The 27269-nt window shown below is 38.9% G+C and overlaps 1 protein-coding gene across 2 annotated transcripts in view; it reads left to right on the top strand.

The window, feature by feature from the left end:
• The window catches only part of atrx (ATRX chromatin remodeler), a 233303-nt gene that overhangs the window by 183512 nt on the left and 22522 nt on the right, over positions 1-27269 (top strand). For both annotated transcript variants that reach the window (XM_048545006.2, XM_048545004.2), the window contains 3 exons: positions 11533-11641; positions 18378-18555; positions 20269-20463. In XM_048545006.2, the coding sequence (XP_048400963.2) occupies positions 11533-11641; positions 18378-18555; positions 20269-20463 (482 nt within the window). The remainder of the gene's footprint in view (positions 1-11532; positions 11642-18377; positions 18556-20268; positions 20464-27269) is intronic.

The raw sequence follows: 27269 nt of genomic DNA, 5'->3' as shown, positions 1-27269 counted from the left end.
TGTGGCCACCTCTCTAACTGTGCTACCCAGTAACTCTTAGCGATGTGGCTCAGTATGTCCAGGCACTGCTCGAGCCTTGAAACCTTGAGCTCACATTTCTGCAGTTGGGAGTGCTTTCTGCTCATTTGGTTAACTAGGATCCCTATAGGATCTATGACTTCCCTCCTTATCAGGTTACACATTCCATGTGACCTCGTCTGTGACAACTTAGGCTTGAACTTACTTTGTCTTCCTCACTGATGTTTTGAATTGCAGCAAACTCTTTATTAACCGGCACTTATAATATTCTGGTTGACCAAAACATAATCCATGTAAAAACACACACTAGAATACAAATGTAATACAGGGGTACATACATAAATGTTGTACTTGATTTACAGCAGAAATCATTTAAATAATGACACAGCTATGCCTTAGATAAAACTTAATGGCAGAGACCCTTCTCACTTGCATCCTCAACTGATTATTTGCAAATATGAGGTTATGGTAATGTGGTAAACTTAATGGCGCTTAAGGTACATAGTTGCCAGTTTATTGAGAGTGCCAGTTCATAAGTTGCCAGTTAAAACACAGTCTGCTGTACTTAAATGTATTACCTTCAGCTTAACTTTGGTCTCCTCTTATTTACTGACTTGTACTTTTTCTTAGTGTTTCTTCATTAATCCCTTTATAATCTCTGAGCTCTCCGGTCTTGGTTCACTCCTGCCTCTAGTAATCTGTGAAATTAGTTAGGAAAACAAGACAGCAGAGAAAAACAAAATATTGATGTCCCACCCCCACATTTAGCAAACTACCACACTCCACTTACAGGTTACACTGCTAATAGTCCTGTGATGTATCTTCATCATTTTGGTTCATTTTAATATGCCTGCTACTGCTTCAGGTATTTTCTCCTGCACTTTTATTGAACCAGAATTGATTCCCTGACTTGGTGGTAAGGGTAAAATGAGAGGGACTTGCTGGTGCAAAACGTTACATATTGTGATTCAGTGCAATTCTGTTGCTGACGGTGGCCCACAGCACCTCATTGATGCTTTACTTTGAATTGATAGATCTACTCTGCATCTAAGCCATTTAACACGATGAAGAGTATCCACAAATGGTGGCCTTCATCTCTAGAATGACTGTGTGGTAGTCAGTTAATAATAGTGCAGTTGCACATTGACAGGTAGATTGGTGAATATGTAGCCAAATAGGTTTATTACTTTTTATTGGTTCTTGCAGGCCCAATCCAGCAGCTATGTCTTTCAAGACCTGGTCAGTAATGGTACTGTTGAGCCACTTTTGGTGATGGACAATGAAGGCCCTCATCCAGAGTACATTGTGTGTTTTCTACCCTCAGTTCGTCTTCCATTTGGTGTTCAACATGGAGGTGTTCACCATCAACTGAGGTGAGGGCAGGGGTAGGGTGGTTTCCTTGCCCGTGTTTAGTCTGGTGCTGTGAGGCTTCGTGGGGTCCAGAGTCAGATTGATTGATTTACTCCCAGAGCAGCTATCTCCTGACTGTTGCTGTGCCAGTGGGACAGGACATGGGATGAAACCAGTTTATTCCCACTTGGGAGAAAAAGATGTGTGTGCATGCATAGAAGATCCAAATGGTAAATATTGTTAATTCGCTAAAGAATAAACCAGTTAACAAAAGGCCAGATGCAGAGGCACCATTGAATGAAAATAACAGGGTCTCAAAGCTACCTAGAGGATATGATTTGCTGATTAGATTTTGGTAGGCTGCTGCTTGACTGGTCTGTGCCACAGCTGTCTAGGTTTTGACACATGCCCATGGGCCTTTGCAGGTTTGACAGGGTTCTGTTTAGCATTATTGTTTCTGTTCCATAAGTTGATGCCAGGTCATCCATCCAGTTTCATTCCTTTTTGACTTTACATTGAGGTTTGGCACAGCTGAGTAAATACTTAAGCCATTTGAGAGAGCACTTTTGAGTCAAGAGTCCACAGTTACATCTAGGCCAGACCAGGTTAGAATGAGATTTCCTTTCCAAAAGGGCATTAGGGTATCTGATGATCTTTAAAACAGTTGATAGCTATGGTCAATGTTGTTAGAACTTCTAATTGCAAGTTTATTTCTTGAACTTAAATTCTGGTGGTTACTGTTGTAGCATTTGAATACTTCTCCCCAAATCATTAGCATCAGTTTCTGGATATCTAGTCCAATGACCTTACCACTATGCTCCTGCCTCCTTGGCAAGGGCAGTCTACCAAGGACATGTACCAAAACCTAGATTGGATTGTCAGCTTTTCTTTATTCATTCCTGGAATATGATGTCACTGGCTCGACCAACATTTATTGCCTACCCCTTCATGGCCTGGAGAATGTGGTAGTGAGTGGTCACATTGAAATGGGTGCTGTTATGAAAGGTGTTCCAGGATTTTGACCCAGTGATTGTGAAGAAACAACAATAAATTTCCGAGTCAGGATTGTACGTGACTTGAAAGGGAACCAGCAAGCTATGGTGTTGCCTCAGAACTGCTGTTCTTGTCCTTGTAGATGATTCGAGGTTATAGGTTGATAACAGGTTGTTGAAGGAGTATGGTTAGGTTTATTACTGAAGTATCTTTTAGATGGTAAGGGTGGTAAATGGGTTACTTTGACCTGGATGTTGTTGAGCTTCTTGAATTTCTCAATTAAGTGATCACTGTTCAATAACATCTGACTTGTATACAGGCTTTGGTGAAACAGGATATCAGTTACTTTTTGTAGAATTCCATAAGACCACATGACATAGCAGAAAGTAGGTCATACTGCCCACTGAGTCTTACGCGATCATCATTGAGCTAATGATCTTTGGGCTCCACTTTTCTGCCTTTTTCCCCATAATTCTTGATTTCCCTTGCTAATTAAAAATCTATCTCTCTCAGCCCAAATATACTTCGTGACCCAGCCTCTACAGCCCTTGGTGAAAAGAATTCCACAGACTCACTGCCACTTGAGAGAAGAAATTCATTCACCTCTCTGCACTAACTAGGCAACTCCTTGCTCTGAGATTGTCCTCTGGTCCTAATCTCTCCCACAAGGGGAAACAAACTGTCTGCACTTACCCATAAGAATCTTGTATGTTTTAATAATATTGCCTTTAGTTCCTCTAAATTTTTTAACAAGTACATGTCTAGGCTTTCTTCACATTAAAATCCTTCCATATCCAGGATCAACCTACTCAAAGGGACCAAAACTGTTCACAATATTGTAACTGTGGTCTGACTGGTGCTTTGTGTAGTTTTAGTAAGGCTGTGTTATTTTTATACTCCACTCCCTTTTGAAGTAAAGACAACATTCCATTTGCTTTCCTGATTACTTGCTGAACTTGGATGCTCCTTTTTATGCACCAGGACTCCCAAATTCCTCTGTGCTGCAGCATTTTGAAATTCTTCACTAACTAAATAGTAATCAGCTCTTCTGTTCTTCTTGCCAAAATGCATAACTTCATTGTCTTCCATCTGCCGAATCTTTCCCATTTGCTTAACTTGCCTATATCCTTCCATTGACTGCCATCCTCACTACTTGCCTTCCCACCTATTTTTGTCATCTCCAAACTTGGCGATAATGCATTCACTCCTGTCATCCAAATCATTAATATACATTGTAAATAATTTTAGCCCCAGCATTGATATCTGTGAAAGCTCACTAGTTACAGGTTGCTAACCTGAAAATGCCCTTTTATTAGTTAGCCAATCCTGAATCGGTGTTAATATGCTTCTGACACAAGGGCAGTTACAAGTACCCTAAAGTGTGGTACCTATTCAACACTTCACAATACAAATTTATTATATCCACTGGTTCCCCTTTATCTATCTTTCTTTCTACCTTTTCACAGAATTTGTCAGGCATGATTTCACCTCCCTGCTCAGTCTCCTTGATTTATCTTGTGTGTTTCTTTGTGCTCTGGTATTACATATTTTGTAACTGACTCTAACATTTTCCCCATGATTCCAAGCTTGACCAGCTGTTATAGCCGTAGTACTTGAATGGCTGGTCCAGTTCGATTTCTGGTCAGTGGTATCCCTGCAATGTGTTGATGAGGGATTCAGTGTTAGTAATGTTGTTGAATATCAGTTCGAGTTGCTTGGGTTTTGTCTTGTTGAAGATGGTCTTTACCTGAAAAGAGAATTTAATAACAGTATATGGTATGTTTGGTTTCCTTCATGTTTTTCAAGTAGGCAATTTCATTTCAAAATACTGCTGTGTTCAGTATAATCAATTTGGTGATTTCCCATAATCCATCAACTAGCATTATAACCTCCGGATGTCACCCAAAAGGAACTTGAGACATTCAGCATTCATTTTGAATAAATAAACTTTAACTCAATGAATTAAAGGTTAGTTAATCGTTGCCTTGCAGCAATCAGCTGTATGCCTTCTGTACCTCTTGCATTGTTCCACAGCATAATTAAACTACAGCTGTTCTGCCTTTCAATTTTTTTGTAATTAGACCTTAGAAGTTTGATTCCTGAAAATATTACTTTTGGGGTACAATTTGTCTGAGAGATTGTTGCCCAGTATTTGAGACTGTGCGTGGGAGAAATACAACAAAGTAAGGTTAATGTGTTAATTTGGGAGATTAAATGTGTTTATGTCCATTGAAATTGGCTGTTGTATAAAGATGAATATAAGACGATGATCGTTAACTTGAAAAAGTTATGTTTTGTTTTCCTATTTAAATCCCTTTTGATTGCAATGTTGGGCACGAAACTTTTAAGATTCATGTCATGGCCTCTAATTAGTGTACAGCTTCTGATGACTTGAACTGTAGTCTTAAAGCTTTAGTGGAAGTCTGTTTGTAAAATGTAAAGGGCACGCAAGGCATTTTTCTCAAGTTATGACTTGCTGTTTACAGAGTTTAATTTGGTAAAAAGTTGTGATGATTTGACTCTTGACTACTTATTACTCAGTTTGTATTTGATTGCTTAATCCCTCCACTTTAATTCAGCTCGTAAGCAGACGGGTGGAAAATGCAGGAATGCATATTTCATTGGTTGCTAGCAGTATCATTTAAGAAGCCTTTTAGTAGATAGGAAGGATGTTTCTTTGTTCACTCCTGAAGTGTGTCTTATTGGGATTTCTGTTTGAAGCTGCAATTCTGTATAGTACTTAGTCCTCATTTTCCCTCTCAAAATTAATGGAGCTGATGCACCAACAGAGAATCTACTTTCATGATACTTTGCTGGTTTGACTTAAAGAAAATAATTGCAAATACAGAAGGATTTTATGCCTGTTTGCTGTTCTCCGAATTTGAAGATTCTGGCCTGACAATTGAATTAAAGCAGGATACCATGATTTTGGAATGACTAAATATTACATAGAACTGTCAGTATGGTCTAAAATTGCAGAAATGTGATTATTGCAACATTACTGATTGTGGAGTCGCAGACAAGTTACAAGTGCAACTAGCTAGCAAGGCAGGCTGGTAGAGCTCTAGATATAAAAAGTTTCAAAATATTTGATTTCATTTATTGTCATCACATGTACCTAAGTACAGAAAAAAGTTTTGTTTTGCGAGCAGTACGCGCAGATTGTAGCAAACAAAGACGTACAGATCATGGGCTTGGACAGTGAGGCATACAAGGTTACAGCTGCATAGGATGTGCACAAAGCAAGATCAACACAATTTGAAGTTAGCAGTCCATTCAGTAGTCTATTAGCAGAGAAGAAGCTGTTTTTGAAACTGCTAGAACGTGTGTTCAAGCTTCTGTATCTTCTGATTGACAGAAGAAGTTGGAAGAGACCATTACTGGTGTGGGAGGAGTCTTTGATATTGACACCCTTTACACAACAACAAGAAGTGTATTTGGAGTCCCTGGGTGGGAGGTTGGCTTCTGTGATGGCCTCGCCTGTGCACGCAACTTTTCTATAATTTCTTACAGCCCTAGGCAGAGTAGTTGCTCTATCAGGCCATAATCCATCCAAATAGAATGCTTTCTGTGTTGCATCTGTAAGTTGGTGAGAGTCTTATGGGACGTGCTAAATTTCCTAAACCGCTTGACGAAGAAGAAATGGGCCTTCTTGACCATTGCATCTATGAGGAAGGCCCAGGACAGATGGCTGTCGTCATTCCTACAAATGTGACGCTTTCGACCGTCTCCATCTCAGCTCTGTTGATGTAGAGGGGAGTATGTCCTCCTCCTTTCTTCCAGAAGTCAATGATCAGTTATTTTGTTTTGCTGACATTGAAAGAGACATAGCAAACATTGCACCATGATACCAAACACACTATCTCCTTCCTGTATTCTGATTCATCGTTGTTTGATATCTGGCCTACTGTGCTGGTGTCGTCAGTGAACGTGTAAATGTGTTCATATGGAATTTGGCTACACAGTCTTGGCTGCACAGGGAGTACAGTAGGGCGGCACCAGTGTTGAGGATTATCGGAGGAGCTGCTGTCATCTATCTTCACTCATATAAATTTTTTTGGACTTTCTTTATCCTTTCATTTTGCAGATTCTTCTAACACCTGTTTTGGATTGAAGAGAAGTAGGTTATGAAGAGAATATTCACTACCATTTATTGTGAATGATGCATTTTGTAAATGGTGCAGCATTTTGCAGTGGTTGAACTTGAAGAGAAAAGGATAAGCTGAGAAATTATATTTTACAAAAAAGTTAATGTTGCCTGGTGCTACATGAATTTGTTGAGTCACTAAAGAATGTATTTGGACTTCGTTGTTTATCGGCATTACAGCCTTGAAGAATTCAGTGGCAATGTTTGAGGAAATTGGTGTACGAATGAAAGAAATGCAGCAAGTTGTATGCATGAATTATTTTGGTGTTTGGTACCGTTTTCAAAAATTGTGGCATAATATTAAGCTGAATGTAGCTTTATGGATGGGGGATAAAATAGAGATAAAGGAAGGTATACAGCTAACTAAACATAGATTCCAGAGAGTTTGAAGATAGTTTACTGTGGAAGTGTTTGGTGTAAATAATGAAAGGAAAGATTCCAAACTAGCTGGAATTGTGTCGAGACTTACCTCCAGATATAGGTGGAGAAAGTCACCTGGAAGGAACAAATGGTTTTTTCTTATGTCATAATTGTTATAGTTGACCAAATGGCTTTGTTCTGCATAGTATCTGCTTCAGCTCTCCAAAGGCTCATCATGACTTAGTGCCATTCTGCTGTCTTTTCTTCACACCCTTGTATGTTGTTTCTTATTAGAGAATCATCCCATGCCCTCTGAAATGCTCCAGGTGAACCTGTCTCCACCATACCTCCAGTCATGAACCACTTGTGAAAAAGACTTTTCTTGCAGCACGTTTGTTACTTTCGTTCAAAATCTGTGCCCTCTCATTCTTGACCTTTTTATAAGTGGGAAGAATTTTTTGTTATCTGTCCAATCAACCCCCTCTGAAGTTTGAAAATCTATTGAAAATATTGAAAATTAGTTCTCTGCTTAGCCTTCTCTCTAAGGAAGATGTTCCCCGCATCTCCAATCTGTTCTCCTAACTGAAGTTTCTCAACCCCAAAACCATTTTTGTAAATCTTTTGTATATATGCCAGTGCATTTACGTCTTCCCTATAGCACGATGCCAAGAACTGTACTCAGTACACCAGTTGATGTTTAACAAACATCTTATGGAAGTTCAGCCCAGTTTCCTTATTGTTGTACTCTGTACCCCTATTAAAAAAGCCTGGATACTGTACTCTCGCCACTTATACTGCCACCTTCAATGGCATGTGCACATGCAAACAACATCATTCTGCTCTTGCACTCTATTTAGAATGATACCCTCTCATGTTATATTGCCTTTCATGTTCTTCCTACCCAAATGCATCACCTCTTGCTCTGTTGAAATTTATCTGCCATCCATCTGCCCAGTCTTCCAACTGGTCAATGCCTTTTGAAGTTTTACACCATCGTTACAGTTTACAATGTTTGTAAGTTTCATATCACTGTGAGCTTTGAAATTGTCCTCTACACATAGAGATCTATGTGATTTAATATATTTATCGGGAAAAGGGAGGATACCAATACCAGCTGTGGGAACTCCCCTGCAAACCTTCGTTCAGCCCCAAAAAGGAAAAAGATATTCTGACACCTGTCAAATTATGTTTTCACTTCAAAAAAAGTGAGGCCAGTAATTAGTAGCACTACTGTTAATACAGAATGTATTTATAAATATATATATGAACCAAGAAAATAAAACAAGCAAAAATAGTCCTGAGTAGTTAGACAGCTGTAATTGTTCCCAAAAGAATACAGAAACCTCCAAAAACCATAACATGAAAATACTCATTTGGTGTGTAGCATGTGGAGAGAGAAAGCGCTTGGAATGCGTCTTACTGGGAAAAGCCAAAAATGTAACAGGTTGAACAAGTGAAAGAGAGCTGGCCAGAAAGAAAAACAAAAGGGAAGGTCTGTGTTTAGTTAGAGGGCAGGAGGGATCAAAGTACGAAAGGTTTTACAGTGCAAGGCCTAAGAGGTCATGTGGGACGCAAAGGAAATTTCAAAAAAGCTTGTCCCGGAAAGGTGTAAATTACTTACTGTTGCCTACTCTTAACCAATTTTTGCATCTACACTGCTACTGCCTCTCTTTTCCATGTCTGTGTGATACTGTATTGAACACCTGGAAATCCATGTACATCACAAACAACATTATCCTCCCCAACTCTTTCTTTTACCTTGTCAAAACTCCAGCAAATTAGTTAAACGTGATTTCTCCTTTGAAGAGCCAGTATGGATTTCTAATCCATCTACCTTTTTCCATGTGATTGCTAATTTGATCTCAAATGGTTGCTTCCAGAAGCTTTTCCACCAGTGAAGTTTAGCTGTCTATAATTCCTGGGTTCATACTTTCAAAGAGTTTGGAACAAGGGCACGGATTTGCAATTCTTCAGTCTGCAGGTACCCCCTCTTTGTCTAGGGAAGACTGAAAGATTATAACCATTGCCTCTGCAATTTCCATTCCTGCTTCCTCTGATACCCTTGAATGTATTTCATCCAGTCCCGGTACCTTGTAAACTTTCAAGTACCAACTGTCTAAAAATGCTTCTTCCATATCGGTTTTAAACCCATCTTGTGTTAGTTTTCTCCTCTGCACTCATGGCCTGTGTTGCGTGTACCTCTTGGTAAGGACACATGCAAAGAATTGATTTAACACCTCATCCATGCCCCTGTCTCTGTAAAAATTCTGTTTTCTGGTATCTAATTGGCCCAACTCCCATTAAGACTTGGGGTTTTCCTTTATGTTGGCTGACAGTTTTGTCTCATAATGCATCTTTACTACTCTTCACCTGCTTTTGACCAGAACTGGAAAGTTCTATTGACTTTATATCCAGATCTTGTCATATTTGATAAAAACTGAAACAAATGGGTAAGCATGTTGGCTCAGTTTAGCACTGCTGCCTCACAGCACCAGGGACCCGGGCTCGATTCCACCTTCGGGTGACTGTCTGGAGTTTGCATGTTCTCTCCGTGTCTGCGTGGGTTTCTTCCATGTGCTCTGGCTTCCTCCCAAGCATGCATGCTAGATAGATTGGCCATGCTAAACTGCCTGGGGTGTTCAGGGATGTGTGGATTAGGTAGGCTATAGGGGGATGGGTCGGTGTGGAGTTGTAGGGCTGAAGGGCATGTTTCCACAAAAGGGATTTTATGATTCAACTGCAGATGCTGTAAATCAGGAGCAAAAACAGAAGTTGCTGGAAATGCTCAGCAGGTCTGGCAGCATCTGTTGGGGGGAGAAGGAAAATCAGAGGACATGTTTCAGGTCCCCAGTTCTGAGGAAGGGTCACTGGACCCAAAACATTACCCCTGATTTTTTTTCTTCACAGATGCTGCCAGATCTGTTGGGTGTTTCCGGCAACTTCTGTTTTGTTCTTCCATGTTTTCCCTCACAAAGTCTTAATTCCAAATTTTCTCCTCTTTCATCAAATTAGCCTGTCTAAAAATGAAAATAAATGCCAGTTGTCCCTATATACCACTTATTCCCATGACACCCTTGACCATACTTATCACACCTCACCTACTATAAGGACTACTGCAATCTCTGTTTCTTGGTCTTGTCATGATTGATCTACAATGTCTTTCTTTCTCTGTAAGCAAGGATTTTCCCCACTGAGGTTGGGAGAGCTCTAACTATTTTCCCCTCCCTCCCAGAGCCATCACAATTATACAACCATAAGATATAAGAGCAGACTTAGCCTATTTAACCCAAAACGTCTGTTCTGTCATTTAGTCATGGTTGATACATTTCTCAGTTCCATTCTCCTGTTTCTCCTTGTAACCTTTTGATCCCCTTACTAATCGTGAACCTATCAATCTTTGTTGTTTCTGTGATGTTCCCCTTGTCTAGGTGACAACTTTGCAGACTGCTTCGGTTCAGCCCACTTTTGTAATCCCAAGATCCCAGCCAGGTCACTTGAAGTTTCCATTTGCTGTTCTTGACACCTGTAATGTTCCACTGAAATTCAGCTAAAGGAGCAATGCTTCACCTATCAGCTGATCCATCTCTGTCCCCCGGACTTAACAATGAGTTTAGCAGTTTTAGATTTTAGTCACTGTCCCTATCTGATGTTGCTTCTCTTGCTTCATTGGGTTGTTCTCTTGTTTCTGTCTTATTTGGTTCATTTGCTTTTAGATGGCAACTGTTCAAGATTCTGCCATTTATACTTCCTCTGAACATGCTTTTCTAATTTCCTTTATGCCCCATATATTCCCTTTGGCCTTGCACTATGAAGCCTATATTTTGATCCCTCCTGCTCTCCATCCAAACATAAACTTTCCCTTTTTGTTTTTCTTTGTAGCCTGCTGTTTCATTTGCCTAACCTGTTACATTTTTGGCTTTTCCCGTAACATGCATTCCATGTTAACTTTTTTTTTTCTCTCCTTACATGTTATGCATAAACTGAGTATTTTCAAGTTACATTTTTTGTAGATTTCTGTATTCTGTTGTGACCAAACACTACTGCTAACTACTCGAGGCTATTTTTGCCCTTTTTGTTTACTAGGTTTGTATATCTTTATGAATACATCTGTAATAGCAGCACTACTAATTACTGGTCTCACTTGCTTTATAATGTAATATGACAAGTGTCGGAATATTTTTCTTGAGTAAGTGTGTAGCTTGAATGGTTGAGATTTTTTTCTGGCACCCACCGGGGGACCTTTACCTGTAGGTTTGAATGCAGCAAGTGTAAACGAAAGGGCCTGTGACTGCCAACAAGCCTTTTAGACGTCCACCCTTTTCACACGCACGCCTTCCCCTGCCCCTGCCCCTGCCCCCCCCAAAAAAAACAACCCTCTGATGAAGGGCCTAGGCCCGAAACGTCAGCTTTTGTGCTCCTGAGATGCTGCTGGGCCTGCTGTGTTCATCCAGCCTCACATTTTATTTTCTTAACCCTCAGAGCTCTGATGTTTACAACTCCACAAGGATTGAATGACATTGTGCTTGGCTGCTCAGCAGTTGTACTGTTATTCTATCCCTAGATTACCACTTCACCTGGATTTCTGAATAAATTTGTTTTTATTTTTGAATGTATTCCTTCATTGAAATATTGTTCATTTTACAAATAAGTATTTCAAATTGCAGGTAATGGGAAATGGTACAGGAATGTAGATTACTATCGAATGGATGGTTCTACAAGTGCACAAACAAGAAAAAAATGGGCTGAAGAATTCAATGATGAGAGTAACATCAGGTAACGTACACTAAAGTGGTTGTGAAGTGTTATGAAATGGCGGTTGACCCCCCCCCCCCCCCACCCCACCTCAGCTGAGAACTAAAACCAAACACTCAAAAAGGAGTGTGAAAAGCAGTGTAACATTATTTTCAGCAACTTTTACTGATTATATAAAATCCCTGGCACTCACATTAAAATCCACAAAGTAACAATTTATTTATCCAACTCTAATAGTAAGCAAATTAACTAAACTATTAACAAACCAAGGAAATCCCTTCTAACTGCTAACTATTCACAAATAAAGCAGGATTCTAATGGTATACTGCTCCAATAAATTCAAGTTCCACTTATGGAAAAAAAAAGCTTGGTCACTCGAAATTACAGCCAGGTTATGTCCAGAATTTTCTTTGCTTTCTCTGTCAGTTGTTCTGTCCGGAATATTAACTAGTTGTACTGTTGGTACCACTTAGATAGTGCTTCCTCTAAGACACAGCCAGCGAGTATCTCTCTCTCTCAAGAGCTCAGTGCCCTTAGCTCTGGCTGATGGCAGCTAGCCCTGGGAGCTTTATCTGACTGTCCCCTTGATAACATATCAATATTTCTTACAATGGGATTAGTCCTATATTAAAACCAAAAGACTTACATACCCAAAACCTATTAAATTTAAGTACCTGGTTCAAATTGATGGGCTAAATTCAACAGCACATTATCTTGGTAAAAACTGCTGCTCAGCTTGCTAACGGTATGGCCTTTCGATACAAATGGTTCAATTTGGCTGCTTTCTGTGTACTTGCAAACTTTCAAGCTGCTGCTCACAGACATCTGTTTTAAGTTTCTAAACAGAGAAAAAGCACATGATCTTTTAAAGGGACTACACAGTGCTTCCCCTCCTGCTGCCCTAGCATTTCATACACACCAAATTCTAATTTCTTGCCTACCAATCCACAAGTACTCTGCCGAAATTCACAACACCTCTGCCCCCTTACAAAAAAAGTGAAGCATCGTTATGAAAACGTGGCTTCACTTATTATAAAACCTTAACTCCATTATATTACTAGATCAACAGCTCATTAATCTAAAGGTACACATTTTATACTACTATTATGTATAACATCGAACAGTACCGTTTCTACCTTACATAATCATTTTCTTTTAAACTTGCGATAAAGCATCCACGATGATATTTTCATGACCTGCAACGTGTACAGTCTGAAATTTAAATGCTTGTAATATGAGACTCCATCAAAATAATCTACTGTTCTTATCCTTAAATCTTCCCAGAAATATCAAAGGACTGTGAGCAGTATGCACAATCGTCTCTGATGCATTGTTTGCAGTGAAAACATTACACTGTTGTAAGGTCATTACCAATCTCAATAACTTCTTTCAATGGCTGAATATTTTTCCTGATGGATGTTGAGATTTTTTTGAAAAGTAGCTGATTAGTTTTTCAATTCCACAATCATCCTCCTGTAACAACACAGCTCCAATACCTACATCGCTTGCATCAATGGTGATTTTGAAGTGCTTCCAAAAAATGGCTAAAACTGGTCTAACACTGCTTTTAAATTCGCAAATGTGTCCTGGCATTGTTCTGTGTACCAAAATTTTGATGATTTTTTAAACAAATCCATTAATGGCGTCACTACACTACTAAAGTTTGATGCAAATTACCTGTAGAATCCGCTCACTCTTAAAAATCATAGCACTTCCTTCTTCGAAGATAGTCTTCGAAATTTCTCGATGGCCTTTTTCTTCGTGTTCCTTGGTGTCATCCGTCCGTTTCCAGTGTTGTGCCCTAAGAATGTCGCTTCCACCTTTGCATATTCTGTTTTTGCCAAATTTATGACCAACTTTGCCTTCCATTGTCTCTCAAAGAACTCTGCCAAATGCACCGTGATCTTCCCGCAAATGGCTAAAGATCACTAAGTCATCTACGTAGATGGTAAAATTGGTCAGTCCTGCACCAACTCTGTTCATAAGCCTTTGAAAAGTGGCTGATGCATTTTTCATTCTAAATGGCATTATTTTAAATTGATGTAGCCCATTTGGGGTTACAAAAACAGAAACTTCTTTTGCTCTCTCCAAAGGTACTTGCCAGTAACCGTGAACAAAGTCCAACTTTGTGGTGTAAGTGGCTGGTCCTGCTTTTTCCACAGAATCCTCCAGCCTTGAAATTGAGTCTGAGTCAGATTTGGTCATTGCATTGACCTTCCGATAGTCTACACAGAATTGTTCAGAACCATCAGGTTTGGGAGCCAACACGATCAGCAAACTCCACTCATTTTGACTTGTCTGTATGATGTTTTCTTGGAGCATCGCTTCCACTTCCTTCGGAATCTTCGCTGCTGAGATCGGATTAAGCCTGCAGGGTGTTGTATTATCGAAGCAGCATTCTGTGTGTCATCATTGTGTACTATGACATTATTCCTCCCTGTTCAGTTTTTACATAGGTCCTCAATACCGTAACAAGACTTTCTATTCTGTTCTCTGTTCCTGGGACAGAGAGCCGTCTCTGCAGGTCTTGTCACTGTTTTAACTTGCTGTTCCTCAGCGTGAGTTCTTATCACTTCTGGAAGTGAGTTTTTAAACTTCTCCAGCAGAATAATCTCTCTGAACCTCATTTGTCTTTTTTTTTAAGATCTTTAATTCTCTCATCCATCTATCAAAGTTGCACTGTTTAATTCTTTCAAACTCTGTATAAGTCTGACCTGATTCTTACATTTCTGAACTGTTTCTATATGCTTCTGGTACCAATTTGTAGGCACTCAAAATGACTTTTTTTACTTCATATTCTTCTGACACCATCTGACAGAGCTGCGGATGCCTCATTAGCCCTGCCTGCCAACTTGGTCTGAATTAACATTAACCATACAGTCTCTGATCAGTTCATCTGTTTAGCCAATTTCTCAAAGGAAATTAAAAAGGCTTCTACATCTCTTTCATCGAATTTTGGTAATGTTTAGACATATTTGTATATGTCCCTACCAGGCCTTTGGCTATGAGAGATAATAGGAACTGCAGGCGCTAGAGAATCCGAGATAACAAGGTGTAGAGCTGGATGAACACAGCAGGCCAAGCAGCATCTTAGGAGCAGGAAAGCTGACGTTTCGGATGTTTCAGAAAATCTGATGAAGGGTCTAGGGCCGAAACGTCAGCTTTCCTGCTCCTAAAGATGCTGCTTGGCCTGCTGTGTTCATTCAGCTCTACAACCTTGTTTCCCAGGCCTTTGGCTATGATGGGTTTGCTCACCATCTTATCCTCCTTCCTAAACCCACCTCTACCTTCACCTCCATCCTCTTAAGTCGACTTTCCTGTCTAATTGCCAACTTTTGAATTTGAAATTCTCTCTCCCTGTCAACCTTTCTTCTGCTAGGACCTTCCTCTCATTTTTTCTTTCCCCCCTCTGCTTTTAAACATAATTGTCATACTGTTTCAGTTCTGTCATGTTCAAGCTGCTTCATCTGCAGTCAAATTCTAGCCATTTCCAAAGATTCTGATGGCATTTCCAGAAAATGTAAATGTGGAGCTATTGCTGTAATTACCTCTCCCTTTCTCACAAACCAAGGTAACCCCGACTCCAGCTTGTCTGTCAGTTCCAAGAACTTTGCCTTGTTCACCTTTATAAAACCCCCAAAGTCAGTTTTTCCACCCCCAGAAAACTTAGTGGCAGAAAGAGCCAATACCCTCGTTTTGATTTAACCAACAACAGGTAACCAAAATTAAACAGATTTTTCACTTCTCACTTAAGTTTTATTTTAAAGATCTGAGACGTTAGTCCCCAAATCTGTTTAAATCTGCTAGGAACTTTTGTACCGTAAATCTGTCCATGACCTGAACAACAAGCCCTAAATCTGACGTAAAGTGGCGGTTGCCGCCCCAATCCAGTTAAAACTAAAACACCCAAAGAGGAGCACCTTGCCCTATAATCTGTAAAAGGTATGGGGAAAAATGGTGTAACCTGCTTTTCAGCAACTTCTAGTGGTTCAATAAAATAAATCCCTGACACTCGCTCTTAAAAATGACAAGTAACAGTTTATTTATCTGATTGTAATTGTGAGCAAATTAACTCAACTATTAACAAACTGAATAAATCCCTTCTAATTACTGACTATTCCCAATTAAGTAAGTTTCTAATCTTATGCTGCTCCAATGAATACAAGTGTCTCATACATTTACAAAAAAATTTAGTTCTCTTGATATTACAGCTGAGTTACGTGTCTCCTGGAATGTTCTTTTCCTTCCCCGTAGATCCTTCTGTCAGGAATACATTCTGCATCAGTTATTCTGTCAGGAATGTTAACTGGTTGTTGTCTTGGTATCATTGTTACTTAGTGCTTTCTGTAAGACACAGAGGAGGCTGAGACCCAGTGATTCTCTCTCAAGAGCTAAAGGCCATTACCTCTGGTGGATGGCAGCTAGCTCTGGGGTCTTTGTCCAACTGCTCCTTTTTTGTTATCTTTGACATATCAGTATTTCTTACAATAGGATTGGTCCTATGTTGTCAAAACCATCAGACTTAAATTTAAGATAACAAAGTGTGGAGCTGGATGAACACTTCAAGCCAAGCAGCATCTAGTCTTTAATAGGTTTTTGGCATCTAAGTACCTGGTTCAAATTGAAGCCTGATGTCATGAAAACAAAACTGAACTGCTGCTGGCTTGCCAACTATATGGCCTTTTAGTTACAGTGACTGTTGTTTTAGATAATGATGCATTTGAGCACAATTTGAACAGTTTAGAACATAGCCAGCTTTTAGCTAGTTCTCATACTAATTCAGAGATGCTGCAGAAAACTTTACCTGTGCAACACAGGCTAGCATGCATTGAGTTTTATACTTGTTGCAATGTTGAGCTTGTCTGGAGATTTTAGAGAAGTGGCTTTATTTTATAATGGCCAAGATCTTGTGGGCTCAAGTAGTAAATATTGAGAAGCTCACCATTATTGTGGTCCACAACAGCATCTCAGTTTCCAAGATGTCCCACTTGCAGTCTAATCTGCAGCTGTGTTGTGTGTGAATGAGCCAATGTTGATGTTTCTTCAGGCATCTGTCTTACATGACTAAGGCTTCCTTCTTCTTTCACCAATTTTTATGTGGATTTTTTTTAAAGTGCTGCTCCTGCCATGTATACAGTGTGTTAAAGTGTGTCGTTCTTAATATCAATGGGAGTGTTCATCGGGCGCCACTGGTTCTTCATCTCTTGGTTTTCCCTTAGTCCCCTTTAGCATCTCTGACTTTGCTTAGCCCTGTGTCTCCACTAAGATGGAATTAACACTTGGTAAATTGGAGGAAATGACATCGGGGCAGCAGTTAAAAACCCATCAAATTAAAAATTGGATACAGATAACAAGAAGTGTGACTTCAGCCTTTGACATCCAAGGAGGCTTGGTTTCACTGACTATTTGCCACCGGGCCTCCCTCTGACCAGTTTGGTTCTGGAAGCAAGCTACAGCTAGAAGAGGAAGTTTCTGTTGCCGTTTACAGGAGTGGTAGATTTTCAGTCAGTGGCACATAACTGCAAGATTTGGGGTAATATGTTTAGCCTGGACTGTTCTACAGATTTACAGAATATTATGTTTCCAAGAAGTACTGTATGAAGTAATTCCAAACAACTCTACATTGCAACAAAGGCCCCAGAGTTGTGGTAAGCAGTGAGTAAATCATAGGTTACGTTCACTGAGGACTGCAGTTTAAAAATAATAATTCAAATAAGGAAGAGAAAGGAAAATGGGATTGAAGAATTAACTGTGAACACTTAAATCCCCAACGATAATTTAACTCATGATGGAATAAGATTCTACTTTTGTAAAATTCATTTTTCAATGCTTGGATAATTATTTGATGGTATTGAAACCTGGTACGGCGTCAAAAATTTACTTGCACTGGAATGAATAGCTTCAAAATTTTCAGATATATTCAGTGCTTTCTAATGAATAAATATCCCAAATTTGCACTCCTTTCCCATAGTAGAAAGCCTAATCTCTCAGTGATATTTCAGTATAGCAACTTCCTGATTTCTGCATTTAACTGCGCAAGTGCAGTTACAGAGACTAGAAGATTTTCAGTATATTTTAGAACAAGTGAGTGCTGAAAACATCACCAGTGGCTCAGATTTTGAAGTCTGCATGGTTTGTTAGGAATGTAACTTGAGCGAAATCTGTTCAATCTTCTTTGCAGTGCACTTTTCTAAGGTTGGTACAGTTTTGGTTGTTGCATGGGGCAAAAGGTATGCAAGCTGTTGGTACAAGTTACAACTGTGAAGTTAGATTGTAATTACAAAATAAGGTGTGTGTGCAAAATTGAAGTCCCTGTGATGCTGAAAATAAAACCAAAAACACTTGGACTGCAAGTGTGGCACAATAATTTCCTGATGAAAAATCACAGATTTTAAGCAGAGGTTTATTGCTCTTTGCACAAATGTTCCCTGACGTTTGAGTGTTTCCCAGGATATGTTGTTCATTATTGAGTATTGCATTTATGTTTGCATGCTAAATGTACTTTAAATGAATGGAACCTAACTTGTAGTTTTTATGCACTTAAATGCAGGGTAACTGAATTAACTTAGACTCTCTGATGAAGGGTCTAGGCCCGAAACGTCAGCTTTTGTGCTCCTGAGATGCTGCTTGGCCTGCTGTGTTCATCCAGCCTCACATTTTATTAACTTAGACTAGTAATTATTTCCTTCGGTGTCTCCTCTTGATTTTACCTTGAATGTCTTCAATCTTATTGATTGTGTGCATTTGTTCTTTACAGGGGCCGTCTGTTCATTATTTCCACCAAAGCAGGATCACTGGGGATTAACCTGGTGGCTGCCAACCGTGTTATCATTTTTGATGCCTCTTGGAATCCTTCCTATGATATCCAGAGCATCTTTCGTGTTTACCGTTTTGGACAGATAAAGCCAGTCTTTGTCTACAGGTTCTTGGCTCAGGTAAAAATGATGTCTTCCTTTGTATCTTGAACATACATGCCTGTGCTTTCAAACAAAATGTGAGCAGTTATTGCATTATAAATTCTCGAGGGAATACAGGAGGTGATGTTACTGAGTGGCTTTGAAACTTCCTCCATTCCTTATTTTGTAAAAACAAAAAATTGAAGTGTAATGTGTGCGCTTCCACTGCCCTTTTCATTTAATGTTTTAGATTGCTTGAAGCTATCCGACGTACACATGTTTTCATTTCTTTGAGTGGACAAATTCTCCTCTTAAATTTTTATGAAAACATTTGATTACTGTCCCTTTCTGCTTAACATACAATGTGCCAAACATAGATGGATGGGAGAAAGTACATTTTTTTAATCTTACTTCTAGTTTACCTGTTCTCAAAAGCCACAGATGCAGATTTGTTTTAACAAAAAAATCCTTGGTTGTCTTATCTGGCAAATTATACATAAATATTTAACAATTTTGAAGTTTAAAAAGAACAGTTCTGAATATTTTCACTTCTTTTGTTCGATGTTTTGAAGCTTTCCTCTATTTCTGATAGCCTGACTTTCTCCAAATATGGAAATAGTGACAGTGACCATAAAATGGTAGAATTTAACATTCAGTTTGAGAGCAAAGAACTTGGGTAAGAAACAACTGTGCTAAGTTTAACTGAGGATATTTATAAAGGAATGAAGGCTGAGCTAGTTAGAGTGGATTGGGAAAGGAGTTTAGAAACAAAGCCTGTTGAGGTATAATGGCAGATGTTCAAAAACATTATTCATGGCTCACGGCCAAGACACACGTTCCAGTGAGGAAGAAGGTATCTAGTAAGGGGATAAGCCAACCATGGTTAGCCTGGGGATTAAGGATTGCATCAAATTAAAAAAAGAAAGCTACTCAATGGGGCAAAAATCAGGGAATTGGGTAAAGTTTTAGACAACAACAAAAGACGACCAGAAAAATATAGCTTTGTGGGAAAATTTACTGAAACATTTGTGCTATTGCAGTGTTTTTAAGTTTGATTCTTAGTCCTTAACATCTTGCTATTGTAGCTTTTGGTACCATGTGTAAGGAAATGTATTAAGAAATATGTTGTACAGTTGTTAAGTATCTCTGTCTCAGATTTAGTGCAGAAAGCAAAACTGTTTGTCAAAGGCTTTTAAGAGTATAAGGTTTGGACAGTTCTGATCTGCCAGCCAGCTGTGATTTTTTTTTGAACTGGCTGCAACTGGCACAAAGGCAAGACATGACTCCATAGGTAAAAATACCACTGTAACCAATAGAGATCAGGTATCAGCAACTGCTCCAAAAAGAATTTGTGTACCCTTTGGTGAATGTATGATGAAACAAATTCAGAAGTAGTCAGCTGACCGGCATTTCTGTTTTCTGCCTTTTCAGTGGTGATTTTTGAACTAATTTCAGCAAATTAAGCTTGATGTTTGTAGCAATAAATTGCTGTGCCAGTGATTAAAGCTGTTGACAATTTGGCCTGCTGTTAAAGTAACATAATCACATCACTTCAGAAGTTAATTATCCAGTGGAAATCCTATGTAAATTCACAGAGAACAAACTGGTCTATTATTCACCAAGAGTGATCTGTGAATCTTAATTATTGGTCATTGTGGTGGGTGATTTGACAGGTGACATTGGCAAAAAGTGACATTGGCAGATGACATGTAGTGAAGCATAAATTCTAACACATATTGTTTTAAAATACAGGGAACCATGGAGGAAAAGATTTATGATCGTCAAGTAACAAAGCAGTCACTATCATACCGTGTGGTTGACCAACAACAAATTGAGCGACACTTTACGATGAATGAATTAACCGAGCTCTACACTTTTGAACCAGATCAGCTGGATGATCCAAATTCTGAGAAGAAGAAGAAGAGAGATACTCCTCTGCTGCCAAAGGTTTACCTCTTTCATAACCTATATGCTTTCCAGAAATTTTTTTGGATTAATTGCATTTCAGTCAGCAATCACGTTGCCATTTTGACATAGAATTAGTGGTTTCTAATCTTGCCACCCCTCCACCTTCCCATTCAGTTTACTTTTTAAGACAGGTTTGTGTATAATTCCAGGAAATTTGAGAGTTTTCTATTTGAAAGCAAGAAAGGAAAGAGAATTTGGAACGAGAAGGGAGAAAGGTGCGAAGAAAGGAACAGAAATAAGGAGTGATGAAGCAGTCACCGGTTGGAAACTGGATGAATGATACAGTGGAACAAGTGATGATCTGAGGGAGAAGAAGAAATTGAGAAATGGTCAGAACAGAAGAGTAAAAATAAGAGGGATAAGGTGGAGAAGTTGGAGATTAGAGTAGCAGTGCTGGAGAGAGAGAAACATTGGCTTGGAGTTCGAGAGAAATAGACTAGGGTTTGGGGAATATAAAAAAAATCATAGAAAGATTGAAATAGATGCACTGCAGTGTTAGATAAGGGTGTGATGACACAAAATTGCAGATAAAAAGTGGAAAACATTCAACTTGAAAGCGAGTGAAATGTCAGTGAAGTAAAGATGAGAGAATTGAGAACAGATGCTGAGATGGAAGCAAAGATGGGGAAAGGTGAGGCACCAGAAAATAATGGAGGTCATGGTTAGATCAGCAAAAATGGATGCACAAGGGAGCGTGGATGAGAGGGTTTATTATTTGCAGATGCTTTTTTCCCGAGCTGAGCCACTTGCAGTATTATGTAGCTGAAGGCTCATTTTTAGTGGTATAAAAGTTGGGGGAAATAAAATTAACGTACTGTCCTATTGTTATCCTTTTCATATTTTGGTTGACTACCGTTTGAGGGTATTCATTATTCAATGTGTTACACCAGATGTGGCAATATTTGAGTGTCAGCATGTAGTTTCTATATCATTTCTGTACAGCGTTGCAGAGCAACTGGTGGCTTAAGAACTGTAGATCCCCCTTAATTGAAACGAATTCAAATTGATCCGATAGACAGTAACATGGTGTTCGTCCTAATTAACCATCTCCATGCAATGATTTAAAGTTAGGATTAGCGACCTTTTTAACTGATTAATTTGGATATTTGATTCTTTGCCATTGATAATGAAACAAGCTTTATAACATAGCTCTCCAACTGAGTTGGAGCCTGTGAACTATTAATTTGAATGTGAAGCACATTGATTGTACTCATAATCTGCACATTGTTTTATGACAACTCTGCCTTCTAAGCTTATCAATTATCATTATAAAATAACTTGGGGTTTTGGGGGGATGGTTAGACAGCTGTAATTGGTACCAAGCAAGTGTGTGCACATGTGGGTGGTAAAGGCACCATATGAGCATAAACCAACTTTTTTGATAGCTTTGATAAAAGGGGATGCAATATTTTGAGTCAAAGCCCTGTGACCTTGAACAAGAGGTTTTAAAAGATTGCATCTTTAGCAAGTTGCTTTACCTGAATTGGAGTTTTAAAAATAAATTGGATTAAATATTGTGTTGGAAAATGTAGCACTCCAGCTTTGATTTGAAATTTGAGTGCTTCAGTTTACGAAAAGTGTAAGAAAACTGCGACGACTTGGTTCCTTTGTGCTTCATTTGAATAGACCACTTACATTATATTTTAAGATGTCAAGGTGGGAATGTGCAGTCGATTTTGTTTTTCCTGCTCTGTTCGGCAACCCTAGAGGAAACTGTTTTAAAAATCTGTATTAGCATGAAATGTGCAATTCATCGTTCCATTCACATGTAATGAAAATATTTTGACGTTGGTCCCAAATAGATTTCACGTATTATGATTATACTGTTTTGCAGCATTTTGTATACCTGCATTGCAGTACTAATTGGACCTGCTAAGCACAATATTTGTGATAATTTTATAAATAACTTACAGGCATTATTACTTTACTGAAGTACACACCTAAAGAATAGAGTTTAGATTCATTTCTATTTTTTGACAATTCCTTTTTCTAGTATAATAATATAAGCATTTTAAGCTAATACTTACTAAAAGTGCAGGTTTTTCCAGTTAACTGCCACTCATTCCTCAAACAAGTCTTTGATCTTGTCATACAATCTTGCAAATTATATAATTTATTCTCATGTTTTATAGCACATCTGATGCTCTTTTAAAGTGCTTGGTAAAGTATTTTTAACTTCTGGGATGTTTCTCAGCAAGAAACCTTGGATCATTCTACAGTAAAATTACTTCAGTTCTATTTTTAATGCAGTACATCTATTATGATTTTGTGGAGACTTTGATTCGATCATCTGTTTCAACATTTTATGTCTGTTCTCGGGCAGAAATTTACTCATCCCAGATCTACTCTATTAGAAATTCTTGTGAAGTTTATAGGCCCTGTGGCGCAAATTTAAGTTGGAACATTTTGATGCCGGTGAAGGGGATCTTTTTATTTGCATATATTTCAACTTGAGAAACACTTAAATCTGACACCTTGTGATATTGATTACAAGCTTTCTTTTTGGAAGTTGAGTAGAATGTGAAGAGCAAACAGTTTTCTAATACCATTGAATAATGTATGGGCATAGTAAAGCTCAAATAAAAGAGATTTGGGAGCCCCTCAGAAGTGATGGGCCTGAAAGGATTTCACAGGACAGTTTTAGCTGATTTAAAACTTGTAGCACAAAATCAAGTTAAAAGAATTTATATTCAGTAAACTAACTTTATTTTTAATGGAACCTCCTTTATCTATGTTTGTTACTATCATATCTTTGCAAGTAAAAATCTGATACTAGATGCTAACGCTAAGATCTAATCAAAATGTTAATTCTGGCTATATTGTCTGCCTCTTAATGTCTGTGTTTTTGACATTGTTGCACTGTATGCACAAGACGAAAATTTAGGATGTTTAAATTATCTGCTACTTTGCAATATCCATTCAAGTTTCTTCCTTTATGCAGTTGGCAAAGTTGTGAAATTACTTCAGTCACCAAGAAGTGAATATTTGTTTTAATTGCTGCATTGCAGTCATTAAAGCAAGAAAGGGGCATGAAGAAATTTTGTTCCATTAACTTGTTTCCACACTTTGTTTTATAATTGCAGTAAAAGATGTGAAAGATGGAAGTTTTATTCTTCAGTAAAGGGTTGATTTAGCTTAACTGTTTTTTACTGTGTTGAATTACGGAGAATACAGTTGACCTTCCAAAGAGATTATTGCCTGACCATAGTTTGTGGTATTTGCTCCAGCACTTATAAAAAAGCAATTTACATTTTAGACATAGTTTCAAATTTCCCAACTCAAAAAGATGAGATTTACTCGCAATATAACACTTAAACAGATGTTCCATATTCTTTTAGCCAGCACTTGTCACAAGGTCCTGTGGCTCTGTTTTAACCTCATTTAACATTTGTTTTGACAGTGCTGTAAGTTATCTCAGAATTGCTGAGCGGATCATTCAGTAGCCTTTCCCTTAGTGGTTTGAGGATTGTGCAGTAGATTTGTTTTTGAGGTTCAATTAACTGTGGAATAACTGACAAATTCTCATTGGGTAAAATTCTCAACATTAAATGGGTGGTCTTGTCTTGAATAGATAAATAATTGTTGTCTTCTCAGTATGCACTTGAGAACTTCTGGTGACTTCATGTTCATTTGAGTTCTCAACGTGAAAAATTGTCCACCCAATAGTAATTTTCTCAGCAAGCATCCCCTTTGCTACTAAACCTGGTACAACTTCGATGATTTATCCTGTTAATGAATTTTTTGAAAAGTAGGCAAATTATGTGCTGCTTTTAGTTTTGCGTTGAAACAAAAAATTGCAGGGAAAAATTTTGATCGAAAAGATAAATAAACTTTTAATGTACTTTTTCTGTTTTACTGATTTTTTTTTTTCCCCAGTCTTTAGAAATGGGCAGGTATAATATTTAAAGTTCATGATCAGGAGTTCTCCATAGTCAAAACGGAATGCTCCTTCCTGAGCATCAAAATTTCTTGTTAGGGTAGTGATTGGTTGATGTATTTATGGTAATCTCTTAAACTACTGGATCAATGAAGAGCACTTTGAAGGTTAAGAGAAGGCCACTTAAGCCATTACAGTTCTCCTGTTTCGATTAGAGTAGGAAAGTGCCAGTGACATCTATCAAGTAAAAATGTGGATGGCAAGAAATTTCCTTAACCCTGACACCGTTTCTCTTTTAATGATGCCAGTAATTGAGAGTTTTGTTTCCTGAGAGGTAATTTGCATCGCAGAAGCAATATAATGCTGAAAGCAGCATGAGGAAATTCTCTAGGGGCTTTGCTTCCCGAATTACAAATAGATGTTTCCTTGTACACTCATCTCTTGGTACTTGCAATGTCTTAATCTTAGATTATGAAATCTTAACATTTTAAGACTTGACCCCATACAATTTACATAGATGTAATGTAACAGTGGAGGTAAATTTCTAGAGCTTGCATTAAATATCTACTATTAGTAAATAATTAAGTTTTAAATAATGTTTAACTGAATCATGGGGGCAATTGATTTGTAGACAAATATTCTAATACTGGGGAAACTCCCAGTTGTGCACCTTTTACGGATATATTTTCCTGCCACACCATTTTTGAAGAAATTTATGAATGCTATTCATTATCAACCCTGGAGTTTCTGTGCTCCCTTGTAAAGAACACTACATTTAACACCCTCTTCCTCTCTTCCAACATCTCTCCCCTCTTCCCCATCACACCTCCACCCCATCAACCTCTCACTTCACTACAAACTATCAAGAGGACAGTTAACTTGCACCTTCTCAACAGCAGTTAGGGCTGAAAAATAAATGTCCTAGCCATCAAAGCCCACATCCATAAATATGGAAAAAATATAATTTTCAATTGGAATATGGGATTAAGAGTCTTTTATTTTCTTTTTAACCACAGCATTTAAATCTAAATCTCAAATCTTCCCATACGGAGAGAGGCATCCAACTCAACTTAAAGTGCTGATTCACATCAGGATTCTGAGGGAGTCCCAACATGCACAAGATCATGACACATAGGTGGGAAGTTTGTTGCTAGTTTTACCCTAAGTGGATTGCTCAGTAAGTCTGACAGCAATGTGATCACTTGGCAAGAGCCCAAACAAAAAAATTGTTTGTGCTTTACTTATAAGAATTTATTTGGACCCCTTCATAACAGTTGTAAAATCAATGCAACTTGAGTGAATCAACTAGTATCAAAGCATTCTACCCACCAGACAATGTGTCCAACCTCCCAGACGGATCTTGAGAGATATGTCTTCAGATCATGATGAGAAGAGTGATTTGGCTGCACTGGAATTATACTTTTTATTTCTTTGTTCGTTCACGGGATGAGGGGTGCCACTGGCTAGACAGCATTTATTGCCCATTCCTAATTGTCCAGTTAAGAAGTAACCACATTGCTGTGGACCTGGAGTCACATGGCACAGGCCAGGTAAGGATGGAAGTTTCCTTCCCTAAAGAACATTAGTGAACTAGATGGGTTTTCCCTGGCAATCATAGGGTTCATAGAATCCCTACAGTGTGGAAACAGGTCCTTCAGCCCAACAACTTCACACCAACCCTCATAGCATCCCACCCAGACCCATCCCCCCTGTAACCCACTCATGGGCAATTTAGCATAGCCAGTCCTGCTAGCCTGCATATCTTTGGACTGTGGAAGGAAACCGGAGCACCTGGAGGAAACTCTCTCAGACACGGAGTGGGGGCGGGGGGGAAATGTGCAAACTCCACATGGACAGTCGCCCGAGGGTGCAATCGAACCCAGGATCCTGGCGCTGTGAGGCATCAGCACTAACCACTAAGCCAAAGTGCCATCATTAACCATGGCTTCACGGTCATCATTACCTGGAATTAAGAATCTGTTTATTGAATTCAAATTCCACCATCTGCCGTGGCAGGATTCCAACCCGGGTCCCCAACACATTATCTGGGTCTCCGGATTAACAGTCCAGCAATAATACCACTAGGCCATCGCCTCCTCCAAAGTTATGGACGCAATTGCATCCCTACTGGAACAAGCATCAGAAGGTGTAAAGGCTGCAGATGTGGAAGCTTTGGAAAGGGTGCAGAGGAGATTTACTAGGATGTTGCCTGGCATGGAGGGAAGGTCTTACGAGGAAAGGCTGAGGGACTTGAGGCTGTTTTCATTAGAGAGAAGAAGGTTGAGAGGTGACTTAATTGAAACATAAAATAATCAGAGGGTTAGATAGGGTGGATAGGGAGAGCCTTTTTCCTAGGATGGTGACGGCGAGCACGAGGGGGCATAGCTTTAAATTGAGGGGTGAAAGATATAGGACAGACGTCAGAGGTAGTTTCTTTACTCAGAGTAGTAAGGGAATGGAACGCTTTGCCTGCAACGGTAGTAGATTCGCCAACTTTAGGTACATTTAAGTCGTCATTGGATAAGCCTATGGACGTACATGGAATAGTGTAGATTAGATGGGCTTGAGATCGGTATGACAGGTCAGCACAACATCGAGGGCCAAAGGGCCTGTACTGTGCTGTTATGTTCTATGTAAATGGTAACTGGGCAGATTAAGTCACAGTCACCATCAGATGTTGCTTCTTTAATAGTGAGTGGAAGTCCTAGGCCTATATATCTGGTTTTGAAATTGACAGGTTTTGAAGAATTCCCTCAAATTGTCAGGCTTACTTTTATTAAGATGTGGTGGATTTAGGTAAAATGTAATATGCAGACAAGACTCATTTTTAAAAAAATCATTCACACCAAAATGTGTAGATTTGTTTTTACAGATAGGGGAAATTGGTAAATGAGGTAAAATCCAGTCA

This window comes from Stegostoma tigrinum, chromosome 15 (assembly GCF_030684315.1).
Source record: "Stegostoma tigrinum isolate sSteTig4 chromosome 15, sSteTig4.hap1, whole genome shotgun sequence".
Classification (NCBI taxonomy): domain Eukaryota; kingdom Metazoa; phylum Chordata; class Chondrichthyes; order Orectolobiformes; family Stegostomatidae; genus Stegostoma; species Stegostoma tigrinum.
The sequence above is the reverse complement of the archived record's forward strand: the minus strand, read 5'-3'. Positions and strand labels throughout refer to the sequence as shown.